General features: G+C 41.3%; 1 protein-coding gene and 1 pseudogene across 1 annotated transcript; both read left to right on the forward strand.

Annotated features, from left to right (window-relative positions):
* The first annotated feature begins 2,422 nt into the window (after window positions 1-2,422).
* On the forward strand, window positions 2,423-17,993 carry Sec22b (SEC22 homolog B, vesicle trafficking protein). Its single transcript, XM_042682099.1, has 5 exons — window positions 2,423-2,637; window positions 8,872-8,981; window positions 10,848-11,008; window positions 12,695-12,841; window positions 17,193-17,993. Exons 1-5 carry the CDS (start codon window positions 2,563-2,565, stop codon window positions 17,345-17,347), a joined length of 648 nt encoding a protein of 215 aa, XP_042538033.1. The 5' UTR covers window positions 2,423-2,562; the 3' UTR covers window positions 17,348-17,993.
* On the forward strand, window positions 13,266-13,824 carry LOC122109614 (annotated as a pseudogene).
* Window positions 17,994-18,233: the final 240 nt, after the last annotated feature.

Raw genomic sequence — 18,233 nt, forward strand, 5'->3', positions numbered from 1 at the left:
GCGCCACATCCAGCTTTTTCTGAGTAGTTTAATAAAAAAAATAAGAGCCTCACAGACTTTCCTGCCAGGGCTGGTTCAAAGGAACCACGAATCTCAGATCTCAGCCTCCTGAGCAGCTAGGATTAAAGGCGTGAACCACTTGACACCAGATTGAAGAGTCTAAAAAGTAGTATCAGGCTGAGCGTGGTGGTGTCCATCTGTAATCCCAGCTGAGGCTGAGATGGGAGGAATCAGAAAGGAAGAAGCCTGTTCTCTTCTATTTTGCCCTCTTCCAACTCTTCCATTTCAGCTATGAGGATCAAATTACAGGCTGCGAAAAACAAAATCGAAGACACCACACACACACACACACACACACACACACACACACACACACCTGATTTCACTAAATTGGCACTGCGAGGAGCTTTTAACCAGCAGTGTAGGCACGGATCGTGACCAGTCAGGATAGAGTCTGGCTGCAGGGAGGGGGGGTGGGGAGAGGAGGGAGAGCGCAGGCGGCGTAGTGGGCGGAGCTTACGCAGCGTAGCTGGGGAGCTCTGATGAGTAATCTGTAATCCAGTGGTTCCATTTTAAAGCTATCGCTAGGATATTGATCTAGGGGTAGTTTAGTATGCCCACTACCAGCAGCAGTCTTCAGACAGGAGTGGCCACTATCTTTTTTCTAAAATTTCTAAGTTATTTTTACCTAGTTGAGCAGAGAGGTTTCAATTCAACCCATCAGCCATAAACAGAGCTCAGTTCTAAGTGCTGTGCTTGGTCTGGAGATGGATAGGGCCACAGGATGTTGGGATTGCCATTTTTCAATATTTATTACTGTCTCAGGGTCTGGCATACAATTAGGCACTTGAGGGTTGTTTGAATGGATACAAGCTTCTGTTACCTCCTCTGATGCTACTTGTAAAAAAAAAAAAATCTTTACATCCATCTGACAGCTGTCATCAACTCCCACCCTGTGTTTAACAGCTTAATGTAAGTTGATTTTGATATGTGCCTTGTACTCCGTTTCTTTGATAAAGTTCCAAAAATTTGCTGGTAGTTGTTGCTATAGTTTAAAAACATTTTTTTTCACTCCTAAAAATGTTATACACTTTAAGGGTTTTGTTGTTGTTGTTGTTGTTTGTGCCAGGTCTGGGGACTTGAACTCAGGGCCTCACATTCCCATTTGGATTTTTTTCTCTCAAAGCTGTCACTCTACTATGTGAGGTAGGCTTCCAGCAGTTTGGTAGCTAATTGGAGATGAGTGTCTGTCTTGATCTTCCCTGCCCAGATTAGCTTCAAACTTTTGATCCTCAGATCTCAGCCTCCTCAGTAGCTAGGATTACAGGGGTGAGTCACCAGTGCCCAGTTTGAGCCCTAAAAATTTTAAATTTTACTCATCACAAGGATGTTGTCAGTTTTTAGGCTGATGAAGGATATACAAAAGACCTTATAACTTCTAATATTCTGAAAGAATGGTTGTTGATACTTTGTTGTTTTTGCTATTGTAAAACAGTAGAGAGCCTTTCACATAGAGATACCAGCACTGGCTGTTATCTCATACTCCTTCAGTGCTCACAGGGTCAAAGGGCAATTGACCTTACCCAATCAAGAGCAAAAGTGAGTCAGATACTAGAGTTCCTAAAGTCTTAGTTGGGGTCTGATACAGACAAGTCTAGCCTTTTCCTGGTTTCTGAGGAAACTAAGAATATTAAAATCCTCTTCCTGGAAAAACAATTTTATTGTCTAAAACGTATCAAAATCACCTGGCACGCGTGGTTCATGCCTGTAATTGTAGTTGCTCTAAGAGGCTGCGATGTGAGGATGTTGGTCTGAAGCCAGCCTGAGCAGGAAAGTCGGAGAAACTCTTATCTCGAATTAACCACTAGAAAGCCAAAAACAGCTATGGCTCAAGTGGCAGAGTGGTAGCTTTGAACAAAGAGCTAAGGGACAGCACCAAGGCCCTAAATTCAAGCTCTAGTACTGACTGGCACCTACGTAAAAAAAAAATCTCTACTGATTTCTTACTGGATACTGTTAAGCAATCTTGGGATACAGCATAAACAAACAAACAGAAGGACTTAAAAATCTGTGCCTAGAGTATAATAATTTAGAAAATGTTATGTACATAAAACATATAATTGTCTACAAAATAGAAATATTAAGTATGGAAATATGTAGCCCCATTTTAAGTTGGTTCACAAACCTTTCATTTAAAGAATCCACTAACTCTCACTCTCCTTTCCAACCTTCTCCCCAAACTTAAAGGGATCAGTGTAGAAATTCTTTGGTTGCCCGCCCCATGTGGGCGGGGCCAGGCGCGATAGGCGGGGCCTTGAAACTTGGCGTCGCCAGGAGGGCCGCGGAACTAAGGTCCGGGTGGTTGCGGTTCCCGGATGGCAGCGGGAGGCGGCGGACCGGTAGTGGGACGTTCGGTAAGCAGCTTCCGGCCACCTCAGCGGGAAGTGGAGACCGGGGCTGGAGTGCGGCGCGGAGGTGGGGCCGAGCTTCTGGTGGCGGCCGAGGACGCGAAGACGACGCCGCGGCCGCTGGGCCACTGCTGCGTCCCTGTAGCCCGTGAAGATGGTGCTGCTGACCATGATCGCGCGGGTGGCGGACGGGCTCCCGCTGGCCGCCTCCATGCAGGAGGACGAGCAGGTGAGCGCCGCGCGCGCTGCGCCGTCCCCGCGGGCCTCAGTTCCGGGGTCCTGCTCGGACGTGGGGGACCCGCGCCACCCCACTCCCTGAGTCCCCCTACAATGTGGGGGTCCGCCCACATACCCTCGGTACCCATGTCATGTGAGGGTCCGCACGTACCCCTATCCTATGTGGAGGGGGGACTCCTCCCACCCCAAGTACCCCTATTGTGGGGTCCCGCACCACGTCCCCAGGACGCCTATCACGTGTGGCTCCCGTGCCACGTCCCCCAACTATACCTATCATGGGGGACACTACCCACCTCCCGAAATACTCCCATTATGTGGGGGCCCGTGCCACACCTCCACCCGAGTACTGCTACAGTGGGATGCCCACACAACGTCCCGAGAATCCTTGTCATGTGGGAACCCTTGCCACATCCCCCAAGTATATCTGTCATTTGGGGAATCCTCGCCACACTCCCCTCAAGGGCCCCTATCACGTGGGGACCTGTGCCACCCCCCTCCCCAAGTACCCCAATCCTTTGTGGTGAGAAACTACCTGGGTGAGGACAACACTCGAGAAGGGATTGTTATCATTGTTATAATAATTGTTATCCACCAGGGTTTCCTGACTTTTTAAAGGTACTTTCTTAAAGTTCAGAACTTCGAGTGTTTTTTTTTTCTTCCTGTCAAATTCGGGGGGAGGGGGGAGGTTGGGGGGAGAAGGAGCGGATCAACCCCTAAGTCCTTCACCTCATTTTTGTGTTGCACTAGAACCTTGACCTACCTAGCTGACATCTTTTGAAAGCGGATGAGATAATATGGCTACTTACTTGTAATCAGTTATCAAAGTTCAGTACACTATCTTCTTCCAGCTGATCTCCAACTTCCACCTACTTCATTATGTGCAACCAAAGCGCTGCAGTTCCTTATGCCTTACTCTTGGTCCTTCAGTAATCAGAATTAGTTCCTACCTAGGTGGACAATCTGCCCAGTCATCTTTGTGTTCTCCACAGCTCTTACAACTGCAGTTTTATGCCAATAAGTACTAAGAAAAATTATGTTGAACTGGTTAAAACATCATCTGCAATCCATATATCTATAAAGTAGGAAGCTGCTTTGTGCCTTAGAGTCACAGGAAATTGTCTGGTATGAGACAAGTTTCTAGAACAAGCTTAAGAGGTCCCAGAAGAAGGAAGGGTAAGAATGGGATTTATGGACTTTTTCTTGCCCCCAAAGTAATTGTACAGAGAAGTTCTAGTTCAACAAGTCTGGTTATTACATTATTACACGCATCTTCATCAGTGTCAGCCTTTCCTTGTTCTCCCTCATCTTTCCCAATCCCATCCATACCTTCGGAATTACATACTTCCATTTTTACGTGTCCACTGAATATAATGACTTGTGTCTTCCTCTCTCCGTTTGCTCCCTTCCACTTGCTTCCTCCTAGCAATATGTAAAATTTTAAGACATGATCAATTTTATTTGACTTAATTTTGCAGCCTACATAAAAAAAAGGTCATGGCTTAAAAAAGACAAGCTCTAGAAAAAAATACATTTTGCACATTTCTATTTTGGACATCTACTTGATGCTATTTGTGGGAGAAAATCCTACTGAGTACATCCAGGATGGTATGCATGTCATTAGAGCAGGGGATTTGAGGACACAGTGTCTACCTTCTTGGAGCTTCAGTGAAGTGGAAAAGTCACATGACTAGTAATTGTGATGTAATAGGACCGGTATAGCAGAGGAAGACTTTAGTGTTTGAACACAAAGATACTTAAGTTGATTGGGGGAAATCCAGAAAGATTTCCCAGAAATGACATCTAAGCTTGATATTAGGTGCTACTAGTAAAGGGGCTTCTCTAGATTGCTTTATGCTTTTTTAAGTTTGACAGAAAATACTTGCATTCACTTTTAGGAGAGTAGTGATAAGAGATAAGAAAGTCATAAGTTATGGCAAGTGAAATATATTTTATTTATTCCACTTAACCGAGACTGTTTGTTGAGATACACTGTGGAAAATAAAACACTGAAGAAAAAAAAAAAAGAAAACACTGAGAATTTTCTTTGTAATTCTTTTTTCCAATTGTGGGGCTTGAACTCAAGTCCTGGGCACTGTCCCTGAGCTCTTTTTTGCTTAAGGCTAGTGCTCTACCACTTGAATCACAGCACCACTCCTGGCTTTTCTCTGAGTAGTTTCATTGGAGATAAGAGTCTCATGGACTTTTCTGCCTAGGCTGGCTTGGAACCAGATGCTCAGGTATCAGCCTCCTGAGTAGCTGGGATTACTCACATGAGTCACCAGCCCCCAGCAACACTGTCAGTTTTTAAGTGTGAAAGTACTTTTAAATTTGTTGAGAATTTTCTTGCTGGGCAATATGGTGGCTCATGCCTATAATCTTTCAGAATAGTCTGAAAGCTGAGATCCATCTCAATACAAACCCAACCTGAGCAGAAAAAGTCTACAAGACTCTCATGTCCAATTAACCACTAAAAAGCTTAGAAGTAGAGCTGTGGCTCAAGTGGTAGAGCAAAAAAGTCTTGAGCAAAAAAGCTAAGGGTCAACACCTAGGCCCTAAGTCCAAGCTCTAGTAGTAGCATAAGAAAAGAGAAAGACAAGAATTTTCTTGACCCACTGCTGAAGAAGTGTGAATTATTCAGGTGAGCTCAAGAACTATAGTTTGAACAAAGGAGATAGCATGGGAACATTTCCTTGAAGGACACATAGTTTGAGAAATATTTTTCCCATGTGGGGTGGCAGTAGGGTAGAGAGGGACAGAATCTGGTCAGTTTTCCAACAATAGCATTGAGTTCTAACAGGGGCAAAGGATACAAAGTAAATTTGGAAATGTTAATATTACTAGACCTCCTGTTCTCTCCCTTGGTACTTTATTGGAAAATTAGTTGATTTTTTAAAATTTAAGTTTGGTATTGATTTGGTATTCTTTCAAAATTAGTTGCTTCAATTCATTGACAAGGAAAGAAACTACACAAAAAATACTTTCAAAGTCTTCCCTAAATTGTGTGTGTGTGTGTGTGTGTGTGTGTACGTTTGTACTGGTATCGGGGCTTGAACTCTGTCCTTTAGCTTCTCGTTCAAGGCTGGTGTTCTACCACCAATTCTCATTGTCCTGTGTAGCTAGGATTACAGGCATGAGCCATCCTGGAGTCCAGCCCTAAACTTTGAATAAACAAAACAAAAAACCATGAATCTTAGACTTATTTCTGCCCTTATAATGGTGCCTAGAACATTTATAGAGTGCTTACTACATACCAGGCACTGTACTAAGCTGTTAAATGTATTTCATTCCTTATATCAACCATATTAGAGAACGCAATATTTTCATGGATTCTATAATATAAACAATCATTCATTCATTCTTGTTTATTGCATATTTACAAATAGGATGTTACATGCAACTCGGTGTGTAAACTCTAAGAAAGGCAAGATGGAAGTAGAAAAAGGCAAATGAGGGCCGGAAGCATGGCTTAAATGTAGAGTACCAGCCCCACAAATGCAGTCCTGAGTTCAAACACTACTATCTAAAGAAAATACAAGGCCCACTCGCTTTTTGCCGGACACTGCTCTAATCGCTTTAAGTAATTTAACACATTGAGTCTTCACAGTTGCCTTATGAGGTGATTAGAATTTTATTTACCAACAATTGAGAGGTCAAATTGCCCAAGGACTCAGTCAGGGTGACAAGGGAAGGAGTGAGGGTTTGCAGTCAGATTGTATGGCTCTAGAGCTCCTGCTCCAGATGTACTTCAGTTATTTTAGAACCAGCCAACACTGGCTCACACCTTAATCCTAACTACTAGAGAGGCTGAGATCTGAGGATTGCAGATCCAAGCTAGCCCAGGCAGGTAAGTCCATGAGACCTGTCAATTAACTACCTAAAAGCTGGAAGTGGGGGTGTGGATCAAATGGTAGAGTGCTATCCTGGAGCAAAAGAAAGTCAGGGACAGCACCCAGGCCCTGAGTTCAAATCCCAGGACTGGCTTACACATGTGTGCATGCACACACACACATACATATACACACACAAATTTTAGTAATGGACTCACCATCTAGGTGATATCTTGCTATTTAATACTAACTAATTTATAAGACATTCTCAAGGAGGGCTGGGGTGTAATTCAGCAGCAAAGTGCTCGCCTAGCAGGTGCAACACTCCAGGTCCAATACCCAGAACCATAAAAGAAAGACAGAAATGTTTGAGGAATTGTAACTGATCTAGATTCATCACCACTGCTTCACAGATAGGCAGTTTGCTTTTACCATTAGTTGCAAAAAGTTCCCAGTCAGCTAATCTGCCCAAACACTTAATGCCTGACTCCACTTTCTACTTCACTGAGGACACATCATTCTATATAGTGATATCTATAAGAATCTAATAAAGTGGATAAGAATAACTGGATAAGTTGTGAAACAAACCCAAGGTTGACTAATAAATAGTATATTTAGGATTTGCCTGTGTTGTAAGGGGAACAAAGTTGGAATCACCCACACAACCACAATACTTTGTCTTGCCATCACCCAGCACTGTGGAACAACTAATTTTTATCAAATATCATCTTTTGCCTTTCTAAGAATGTTTAGCTAAGCTCTTACCATGCACAAATCCCTGCTGAGCTCGACTGGTCAAAAGCCAGCAAGCCCAAGAACCAACCATTTTCCTCTTTGAGCGATTACAGTAATCAACCTTAAATGATCGGGAGAGGAAGGCAATTTAACTGTACCACAGATTGTTTGCTTTGGGGGATCCTTGCTATCTACATGGTTAGGTCTAACACCTCTGCACAGAGTTAAAGAGAAGAGAATACAGTAATGTTCACTTCACACTAGAAGCATTGAGTGATTTTTTTATTTTTATTTTTTGGTCAGTCCTGAGGACTGAACTCAGGGCCTGAGTACTGTCCCTGAGCTCCTTTTGCTCAAGGCTAGCACACTACTACTTGAGCCACAGAACCACTTCTGACCTTTCCCACTTATGTGGTACTGAGGAATCAAACCCAGGGCTTCATGCATGCTAGGCAAGCACTCTATAAACAATCCAGGTGCTGGTGGCTCATGCCTGTAATCCTAGCAATTCAGGAGGCTGAGATCTAAAGATCACAATTCAAAGCCAGCCCATGCAGGTAGGTCTGAGACTTTATCTCCAATTAACCAGCAAAAAGCTAGAGGTGGAACTGTGGCTCAAATGGTAGAGTACTAACTGAGCAAAAAGCTAAAGGACCATGCCTGGGATCTGAGTTCAAGCTTCAGGGTCAACACACACACACACAATCTATAAATTGTTCAGGGAAATATTATGTATATGATTTGAATGTTTTATTCATTTTCACGTAAGGCTCCCTAGCCAGAGTAGAGAACCAAATTGATTTATACAATGAAGAATATTACTTGCCAGTCTTTGTCTCCACCCTGCTTATTTTTGCCTAGCTGCAAACATAGTGTTCATGTAGTTTTTAGTCATGGTGTACCCAGTTAGTTTTGCTTAAATGCTCTGTAAGCTAATACTGTGGGAAATTCTGCTTGAGATCCCACTGTAAACATGATGCTCATTATGTTCACGTGCCTCTGTATGTGCACGCACATGCATGCATGTATATGCCAGTACTGAGGCTTGAACTCAGGGCCTCACTGCTGTCCCTTGGCCTTTTTGCTCAAGGCTAGCAGTCTGCTACTTGAACTACAGCGCTATTTCTGGCTTTGGGGTAGTTAATTGGAAGTAAGAACCTCATGGCCTTTTGTGTCCAAGCTGGCTTTGAACCTCGATCCTCAGGTCTCAGCCTTTTGAGTAGCTAGAATTACAGATGTGAGACACTGGTGCCCAGCTTTCATTGTTCTTTCACTTCAGACTTTCCTCCAGGGCCCAGCACATGCTGTGCAATTCTGTGCCAGTAAACTGGCTTAGGAGGAGACTACTGACCTAATAGTGAGAAGAACAGTGCATTAAGTATAACCGAGTTATAGGCTTTTGCTTATTAGTGAATAATGTGATCTTTTTAGAGAACTAGGACTTGGGTCTTTCTGTTCTAATGGGAGGCCCTTTTTTCTTTCATTAAAATGAACCTTCCTAACCTGTAAATGAAGGATCTTATTCACATTATGCCATGAAAGTGAGCGTGTATTCCTAGTTCATGCATGGGGCTTCGGGCTGGAAGGAGGGGCAGATTAGCTCTGACTGATACAGCTTTTATTTTTTTGGTGGCAAATTCTTAAGTGAACATATCTTCTTTCAGTCTGGCCGGGACCTTCAGCAGTATCAGAGTCAAGCTAAGCAACTCTTCCGGAAGTTGAATGAGCAGTCCCCAACCAGATGTACCTTGGAAGCAGGAGCCATGACTTTTCAGTGCGTATATTCCTGATTTCTTCATTGTCATTTAAGTATGAAATACGGTCACAGAACACGTTTGAATACTAACTTATTTGAGGGCCATTACTAGGGCTTGAACTCAAGACCTTGATGCTATCTCTTTGTTGCTCAAAGCTGGCACTCTACCACTTGAACCACAGCTCTGCTTCCAACTTTTCCATGCCTAACTGGAGATGAGAGTCTCTCAGGCTTACGTTGCCTAGGCTAGCTGTGAACCACAATCTCACATCTCAGCCTCCTGAGAGCTAGGATTACAGGCATGAGCCACTGGTGCCCAGCGAGCTTTTTTTTTTTTTTTTTTTTTTAAAGTAAAGGTAAGTACAAAAATATAGTCTTTTCATAGAAGCAACTTTTCTTGTTCTTAATTGTAAAAAACTAAAACTTTGATTTGTTTATTGAGAGTGCTTGCAATGATGCCCAATAGATTATGTGCATCATACAATAGTAGATAGGTTCTTGCTTTAGGAATGTCTTGAAGCCAGACACATGTATAGATGAGTTCTCTTGTGTAAGTATTCATTAACAGTGTAATGTTGAATACTTCACATAAGCACAACCAAGCATGAGTTTTTACTCTAGAAGGTGGAAAACAATTATAGGAGTTTTATGAGGATTTAAGGGGATCCATGTTTATTATTTAGCATTTTGTTTGCCACATAAAGAATAATGAGTGAAGATTATCATTTGGGAAAAAACTACAAAACAATTCAAAAGTATCCAAATAACTATAGCACTAGTGATTTTGTTTTCTTGCTTTGTTTTTTTATTGCTAAGGATGGAACCCAGAGTCTTCATACCTAGACATGCACTCTACCACAAAGGCACATTCCCAGCCCCTTAATTGATATTAACTCACAATCTAACTCACGATCCTTCTCCTTCAGACTCCCTAATGGTAGGATTACAGGCATGTACCACCACACCTGGCGATTTTTTTTTTCTCCCCAGTGCATACTGGGCAAGTGCTGTACCACTGAGCTATGTGTCCAGCCCCCTCAAACAGTAAATATGGACAGGGCATGTGTCTACGAGAAGGATGAAGGGATCTTAGCATCCTGAGGAGCCAGGATTACAGGCATGTACTACTGGTATGCCTGGCCTTCATCAATCTTATGAATGTGTGTGTGTGTATGTATGTGTGTCCCACTAAAATTTCTTTTAAAAAAGAAATAAGAAAATACTAAAGAAGCTGAATGCAATACATTATGAGCATGTTTGGAAATATCACAATGAAACCTCTTTGTATAGTCAATATAAGCTAAAAAAATAGTTTGAGTAAAAAGTTAGGAAGTATCTTAATTTATTTCTAAGAATATTAGAGCTCACAGTTCTGGAAGTCAGTTCAGTAGTTGAATATTCCCAGCTGATTACAGAGTTTTTCAAGGTTCACTGGTGGTCACAGATGGCTGTTTTCTGTACCCAGTAAATATGTCATTTACAACTTTTAAGTATCTGCAGAAATTTTGAGTTTGTTTTGCTTTGAAGCTGGACAGGGTTTAATATGTGCGTGGTAATTTTTCATACAGACTCAAAGAGTGAATGGAAACCCCACAACTCTGGTTTTCCAGAAAATCTCTTAGGTACTGATATATATTGGTTAAAGAATTACATCATGAATAAACAATTGTAATAAATATACCTACTCCTTTTGGGATATACTTGTAATTAATGGGAAAATGTTTGCTTTCTGATCCCAAGGACTGGGGTCTGAAACTTCTGATTTAGCCAGGCTCAAGGGGTTTAGGCCAGACATTTTCGAAAGTTTATGTGTACAGAGAGTCTGCTTCGACCCAAGGCACTGTTCCTTTCAAACCACTCTTGTCTTGCTTTTTTGTCACTCAGCTACATCATTGAACAGGGTGTGTGTTACTTGGTTTTGTGTGAAGCTGCCTTCCCCAAGAAGCTGGCTTTTGCCTACCTAGAAGATTTGCACTCAGAATTTGATGAGCAGCATGGGAAGAAGGTGCCCACAGTATCTAGACCTTATTCCTTTATTGAGTTTGGTAAGTTCTGGCCCTTCACTTCTCTCTCTCTCTCTCTTTGTGTATGTGTGTGTATGCTGGTACTGGGGCTTGAACTCAGGGCCTGGTCAAGGCTGGCACTCTACCACTTGAAGCACATCTCTACTTCCAGCATTTTGCTAACTAATCAGAGATAAGAGTTTCACTTACTTTTCTGCCTGGGCCGACTCCAAACTTCATTCCTCATAGTTCAGCCTCCTGAGTAGCGAGGATTACAAGTGGGAAACACAGCTAGGATTACTAAGCAATATTGACTGCTTTATTAGAGTATCTAAAACAAGATAAAAGCTAGACATTGAAGGTCCTTACTTTTTTTTTTAAATTTTTTGGAGTGATTTTTTTTTTTAATTTTTTATTGTAAAGATACTATACAGAGGGTTACAGTTACATGAGTAAGGTAATGAGTACACTTCCTATTGAGCATTGTTACCTCCTCCATTGTTTTCCCTCTACTATCCCTTCCCTCCCTACCTTCCCTAAGGTTCTTTTTTTTTTTTAATTGTGATTAAGTGATTACATAATTTCCCAAATTTCACAGTATTGTGGAATAATGATGCTCATTTAAAGTCACAAGCTCATTCTAACTTTACTGGAGCAAATTGTCTGTCACGGTCTATAACATATAACGGTGTACACATATACACCATACATGTAATCAGCAGCATGGGGATATTTAGTAGTGGTTCGACCAGATGAGTGGAAGTTCTTTGTTTCTTAAATCCTGTTAATTTTGTCGTATCACCTAACATTTTGGATTTAACATCCACTTATCAGGGAGGGTCCTTACATTTTATATTTATGTCATTTATACTATTCTCTACTGAAGAAAAATATTTTTATTATCATTCTTACAGCTTTGAGAAATGAAATTGTAGGCGAAAGATGGATAAAGCTGCAGTTTTATATTGATACTTTGGGAAATTCCTTATTACACGTTTACATTACTTAAAGTTTAAGAATGGGATAACTGGCAAATATATTTTTAAAGAATACAAACATTTTTCAGCTTTTTAATGATCATTAACTCTTTTGACAACTAGGCTATACAGATAGTAGCCAACATTTTAAAGAATATACAGAAGTAAATAATGAAATCCTGAAGGTCTTCTAAATACAGTTTGAAAGTTTCTGCCTTCAGGAGAGAACTATAAGAATGGGCCTTAATTTCTGTAATGGTGTGTGTATGTGCGTGTGTGCACACACACACACACACACACATGTGCTCACGTGAGCTCATACTGGGCTTGTACTGGAGGTCTGGGCACTATGTCAAAGTTAGTGCTCTATCACTTGAGCCACAGCTCCACTTCCAGCTTTTTGGTGGTTAATTGGAGATAATAGTCTCATGGACTTTTCCTACCCAGGCTGGGCTTTAAACTGTGATCCTCAGATCTCAGCCACCTGAATAGCTAGCATTGCAGGCATGAACCATCTGTCCCTGGCTTCTATTATGAATCTGACAGCAGATACCTCTAATTCTAAGGTATCCAAAGGACGTTACTCCTGAAATGTTATCTGATTGCATCTTACATTTTTAAATGAAAAAATAAAAGCCCATATTGTGATATCCCATTGGTGAGCTGATTTTGGACACCAATGGCAGAACCAGATATCAACTCAGAACTCCAATAGACAAGAAAGATGCTAATGCTCTCTTCATCATTCTAGATACCTTCATTCAGAAAACCAAGAAGCTCTACATTGACAGTCGTGCTCGGAGAAACCTGGGCTCCATCAACACTGAGCTGCAAGACGTGCAGAGGATCATGGTGGCCAACATTGAGGAAGTACTGCAGCGGGGAGAGGCACTCTCAGGTACCTGCAAGCAGGGTGTCTTACCAAGGGACCTTTCATGCCTAGGCCTGGGGAGCTGTCACATTCTCCCTGGACTGCCAAGGATTGGGTCTCACAAGTAGATTACAATACAGAGCTTCCAACATACTAGTCTTTTATTTTTCTTCCTAGCATATTTCATTTTGTTGAGTTAGAACAGAGTAAAGACTCGTCCATGCCACAGACAATTAGTGTCTTAAGAATTTACAGTGAGAGTCTCCGTGGGGAAGGCGGAGCGGCCACCAGGGCAGCGCCACCAGGACCACCAGCCTCCGGGCCACCCAGTGTCTCTGGATCATCCACTGCTCCATAGCGTTGTAAAGAGCCTCTTCTCTGGGAAGCTCTTGCTCAATCTTTCTGTTTCTTCCTTGTGCACGTGTCAAGAGTATATCTGACTCAGGTTCCAATTTCAGCCATCTCCTGTCATAACTTTTCACTTCTATTTAGAAAAACACTGGCAAGAAAAAAAATGATACAATTTTTTCTAATGGTAAATAAGGGCAGACCCAACTTTCTAAGTACTATGAACATATAGAGATTAATAAGAGGACCCTTCTGGAAACAGAGGTCATCAAGAGCTGTCTGTCACGAGCCAGTGAACAGTGCTCTTTCATTGAATATAAAGACTTTAAGCTGATCTACCGGCAGTATGCAGCTCTCTTCATTGTGGTTGGAGTGAATGACACTGAGAATGAGATGGCTGTTTATGAATTCATCCACAATTTTGTGGAAGTTTTAGATGAATATTTCAGCCGAGTGAGTGAACTTGATACAATGTTTAATCTGGATAAAGTACACATCATTTTGGATGAGATGGTGTTAAATGGCTGCATTGTGGAAACCAGTCAGGCAAGAATACTTGCCCCTCTACTAATCCTTGATAAGATGTCAGAAAGCTGAATAGAAGGGTCTGTCAGACAGCATTGGATTTATAGGATATGTGACCACCATGGAATTCACCTCAACATATATATTCCAAAAGAATCTGGAAGACCACACATGGCAAAGTGCAGTAACCTTTCAATTATTACACCAAACAAAATTGCATTTTAGAGTATGAGCAAAGAAATAGTTTCAACTAAGAGCCAAGTTTTATTTTCTAATTGTAGACATATTTTTCCCTTACCTATATTTTATTGCAAATCTAAGGAATCTTTTTTGCCACTGTTTCTTTTTGCAAATTAAATTCAGGAATAACAGGATAGGAAGAATATGTGGCAGTTATCAGACAAAAAATTTTAAGTTTACTGAAATATACATGATGTTTTGAGTAAAAAAAAAAAAAAAGAATTTACAGTGAGTTGCATATGGAAACATTTTTAGAGGTTGAGTACTATAGTGGTTTCTTCAATAGCTCCCTCAGGAGACTTTACTGCTACCAGATTAGTTTCTATAAGATGTCATTTTCAGGGTTGGAAATGTGGCTTAGTGGTATGGTAGAGTGCTTGCCTAGCATGCATGAGTTCGATTTCTCAGTACCATATAAACAGAAAAACCAGGAAGTGGCGTTGTGGCTCAAGTGGTACAGTGAGTGCTAGCTTTGAGCCAAAGAAGCTAAGCGCCCAGGCCCTGACAAAAAAATAATAAAATGTCATTTTTATCAAGGTATTTCTGCTGGAAATTTTCTAATCCTAAGATTATAAAATAAGACCTGGTCCCAGTTAGGCATGGTGGTACCTGTGTATAATCTCATTTACTTAGGAGATCAGGAGGTTGGGATTTAAGGCCAACACCAAGCAAAAAGAACAAAACCCTACCAAAACAAAACAAAACTTAAGTATATGAAGAATAAGGGCACAGTTCAAGTACTAGAGCATCTGCTAATCAAGCATGAGACTCTTGAGTTCAAACTCCAATATCGTCAGAAATAAAGATTAGAGCCAAGTGCTGGTGTCTCTTGCCTGTAATCCTAGCTACTCAGAAACTGAAATCTGAGGATTAGGTTTGAAGCTATCGCAGGCAAGAAAGTCCATGAGATTTAACCACCAACAAGCCAGTGAGAGAGCTGTGCTTTAAGTGGTAGAGTGCCAGCTTTAAGCAGAAAAAGCCTAAGAGACAGAGCCCAGGTCTGGAGTTCAAGCCCCAGTATGAACACACACACACATACACACACACACACACAAATTAAAAATTAAGATCTAGCCTACTCTCATATGCTCTGATATGCTGATTGAACAAGGTATTTCCAACCCTTTTGTTGGTGGTGGTGGTGGTGGTGGCGGTGGTGGTAGTGGTGGTCATGGGGCTTGAACTCTGGGCCTGGGTGCTGTCTCTCAGCTCTTCAGCTCAAGGCATGTGCTCTACCATTTGAGCCACAGCTCCACTTCTGGTTTTCTGGTGATTTATTGAAGATAAGAGTCTCACAGACTTTTCCTGCCTGGGCTGGCTTTGAACTGTGATCCTCAAATCTCAGCCTCCTGAGTAGCTAGGGTTTCAGGCTTGAGCCACCAGTGCCTGGCCAGAGTTTTACTTTCATATGTGATCAGTTGTATTATTAGGTAATCCTTTATTTCTCAATCAAAACCAGCCTATTAAGCAACTTCAAATATTCCAAAGGCATTGTCTTAAGGCAGGATAAACAGGTTGGAAATTACAAAATAAGGGGAAAGTTGAGGGGTCATATTCATTTATGTCAAACTGCGTTTGTTTTCATTATTAAAATAGGCCTTACATTTTAATCTGACCTAGCTGTGCCTGTCTAGCTGTTTCTCTCTCTCTCTCTCTCTTTTTTTTTTGGGTCCGGTCACGGAGCCTGAACTCTGTGCCTGGGTGCTGTCCCTCAGTTCTTCAGCTCAAGGCTAGCGCTCTATCACTTGAGCCACAGTGCCACTTCCAGCTTTTTTTTTTTCTGCTTATGTGGTACTGAGGAATCGAACCCAGGGCCTCATGCATGCAAGGCAAGTGCTTTTCCACTGAGCCACCTTCCCAGCCCCTGGCTGTTTTTCTTTTTTTTTTTTTTTTTTCCTGGCTGTTTTTCTTAAGTGCTCAGCTGTTTTAAGAAGATGCTATATTACAAATGTCATAGGAAGGAGACAGTCTTTGCAGAAAATGATAGAATCTAAAATTCACTAAGCTTTTGTGTTTACATTTTAGAGTCTATTGCTATAGTTTAGTTACAATATTACTTTCTTTTGTAAGTTAAAATATAATTTCTTTCTTTTTATTTTTTGCTATTTGTAAGACTTGAACTCAGGACCCGGGTGCTGCCCCTGAGTTTTTGTGCTTGAGATTAGCAGTCTTCCACTTGAGCCACAGCTCTCCTCCCAGCCTTTTGGTGATTAATTAGAGATAAGAATCTTGCAGACTTCCCAGCCTAGACTGGCTTTGAACCACAATTCTTAGTTCTCAGCCTCCTGAGTAACCAGCTGATATATAATCTCTGATCACTTTAACATTATAATAGTCTTTACTATATGGAGAATCTTAGAAATGGTAACAATCACTATTGAAGTTTATCTGAGTCTTAAATGGGCTCTAGTGTTTTAAAGTATGCTACAATATGACTTCACCTAAAGATTATAAAAATAGTACTAGCTATTAGAAAAATATCAGCCAGGTGCCAATGGCTCAGGCTTGAAAATCCTAGCTATTCAGGAGACTGAGATCTGAGGATCACAGTTCAAAGCCAGCCAATTCAGGAAAGTCCATGCGATTCTTATCTCCAATTAACTACCAAAACCTGGAAGTATGGTGTGGATCTAGTGGTAGAACACCAGCCTTGAATGAAAAATCTAAGGGACAGAACACCCAAGCTCTGAGTTCAAGTCCCAGTACTGGCTTTTTTTTTAATCAGAAATTGAGAAAAGTTCAATGACTTGACCAATATCGCATGGTTGGTGCAGTTGATATCTGAGCCAAAGAATCTGAGACCAAAGCCTGGTCTTCTAATACAGCCTTAATAGTAGACTTAATTTTTAAATGTGCTTGAGTTGTATAAACAACTTTTACCCTTAAAAAAATGATAGATTAAGCCAGGTGCTGGTGGCTCATTCCTGTAATCCTAATTACTCAGGAGGCTGAGATCTGAGGATAGTGGTTCAAAGCCATCCCAGGCAAAAAAAAGTCCCTTGAGACTCTTATCTCCAATTAGTAACTCAAAAAACAGAAGTGGAGCTGTTGCTTAAAGTGGTAGAGTGCTAGCCTTGAGTGAAAAATCTCAGGAACAGTGTCCAGACCCTGAGTTCAAAAAACCCTACCACAAAAAAAAGGGATCATTTCAGTATCAAGGTAGGTTGTTACCTTGCTGATCATTTTGGTTGTTTTGATGCCTTCATAGTTTTGATAAAATCCATCCCAGGAACTAATTAATGTTCTTCTTTCTCCTTTCTGACAGCATTGGATTCCAAGGCAAACAATTTGTCCAGCCTTTCCAAAAAGTACCGGCAGGATGCGAAGTACTTGAACATGCGTTCCACTTACGCCAAACTTGCAGCCGTGGCTGTGTTTTTCATCATGTTAATAGTGTATGTGCGATTCTGGTGGCTGTGAAATAGTGAATCCCACTGCTGGTAAGGGATACCCTAGAACCCGGCACGTGTAATGTTTCAGGAAGCTGAGCTCACAGGGATGTGAATTAGAATCCAAGTGGAACTTCTTCCTCTAAAAGACCTTACAAGAAAAGGCCTGTCTTGAAAATGAAAGATTACACCTCATTTCATGAAGCTTAACCCTCCGCGGAAGTCTCTATGTGGGGACAGAGGCTTTCTCTGGGTGCTAAGCCATATATATATTAGGGAACAGTAGATTATCTTGCTTCCCCCTTCCAGTACATTTTAAAATGCATCAGAGTGGGGTATTCTCATTCTTGAATAGAGCCATCAATAGATTGAAAGGTAGCCAACCTGTGCTAGCAAATTCTGAAATCCTGAAAATCCTTCAAAGAAGGAAGCCCCGTAGGAAGTTTTTCAACTTGAGTCAACATTCCTTTTGTTGGTGACATTTGTGATTTTTCAGTGATCTGGGTTTTGATGGCTTTTCAGACAAGACTCCAAGTACGTGAAGGTTCATTGCTATGCTGCACAGATCCTGTCGGCCCCTGTAAAAGTTATCCTTCGTTGTTTTCCTTTTATATATATATTTTTTGCTTATTGCACAATTGCTTTAGGGTTAAATAAATTATATTAAGATACATTGAGATTATATAGTACTCCTTGACTAAGAAGCTAAACGTTTTCTCTCATTCTTTTAAACAAAACATAAGTTAGAGACATTACTGATTTTATTTTGCAGTGTTAATAGAAGAGTGAGGGTAACACAAAATAATAGCTAGAGGCCCTCTGGCTTAATGAGGAGAAAAATCTAGTGCAAAACTTCAGCTGTGTCCGTCATGTTGTCCACTACCCTTTTTTTCCCCATGCTTTGTTTTCCTCCTGCC

Source organism: Dipodomys spectabilis, unplaced genomic scaffold, assembly GCF_019054845.1.
Source record: "Dipodomys spectabilis isolate Male_0828 unplaced genomic scaffold, ASM1905484v1 ptg000002l, whole genome shotgun sequence".
Taxonomy (NCBI): Eukaryota; Metazoa; Chordata; class Mammalia; order Rodentia; family Heteromyidae; genus Dipodomys; species Dipodomys spectabilis.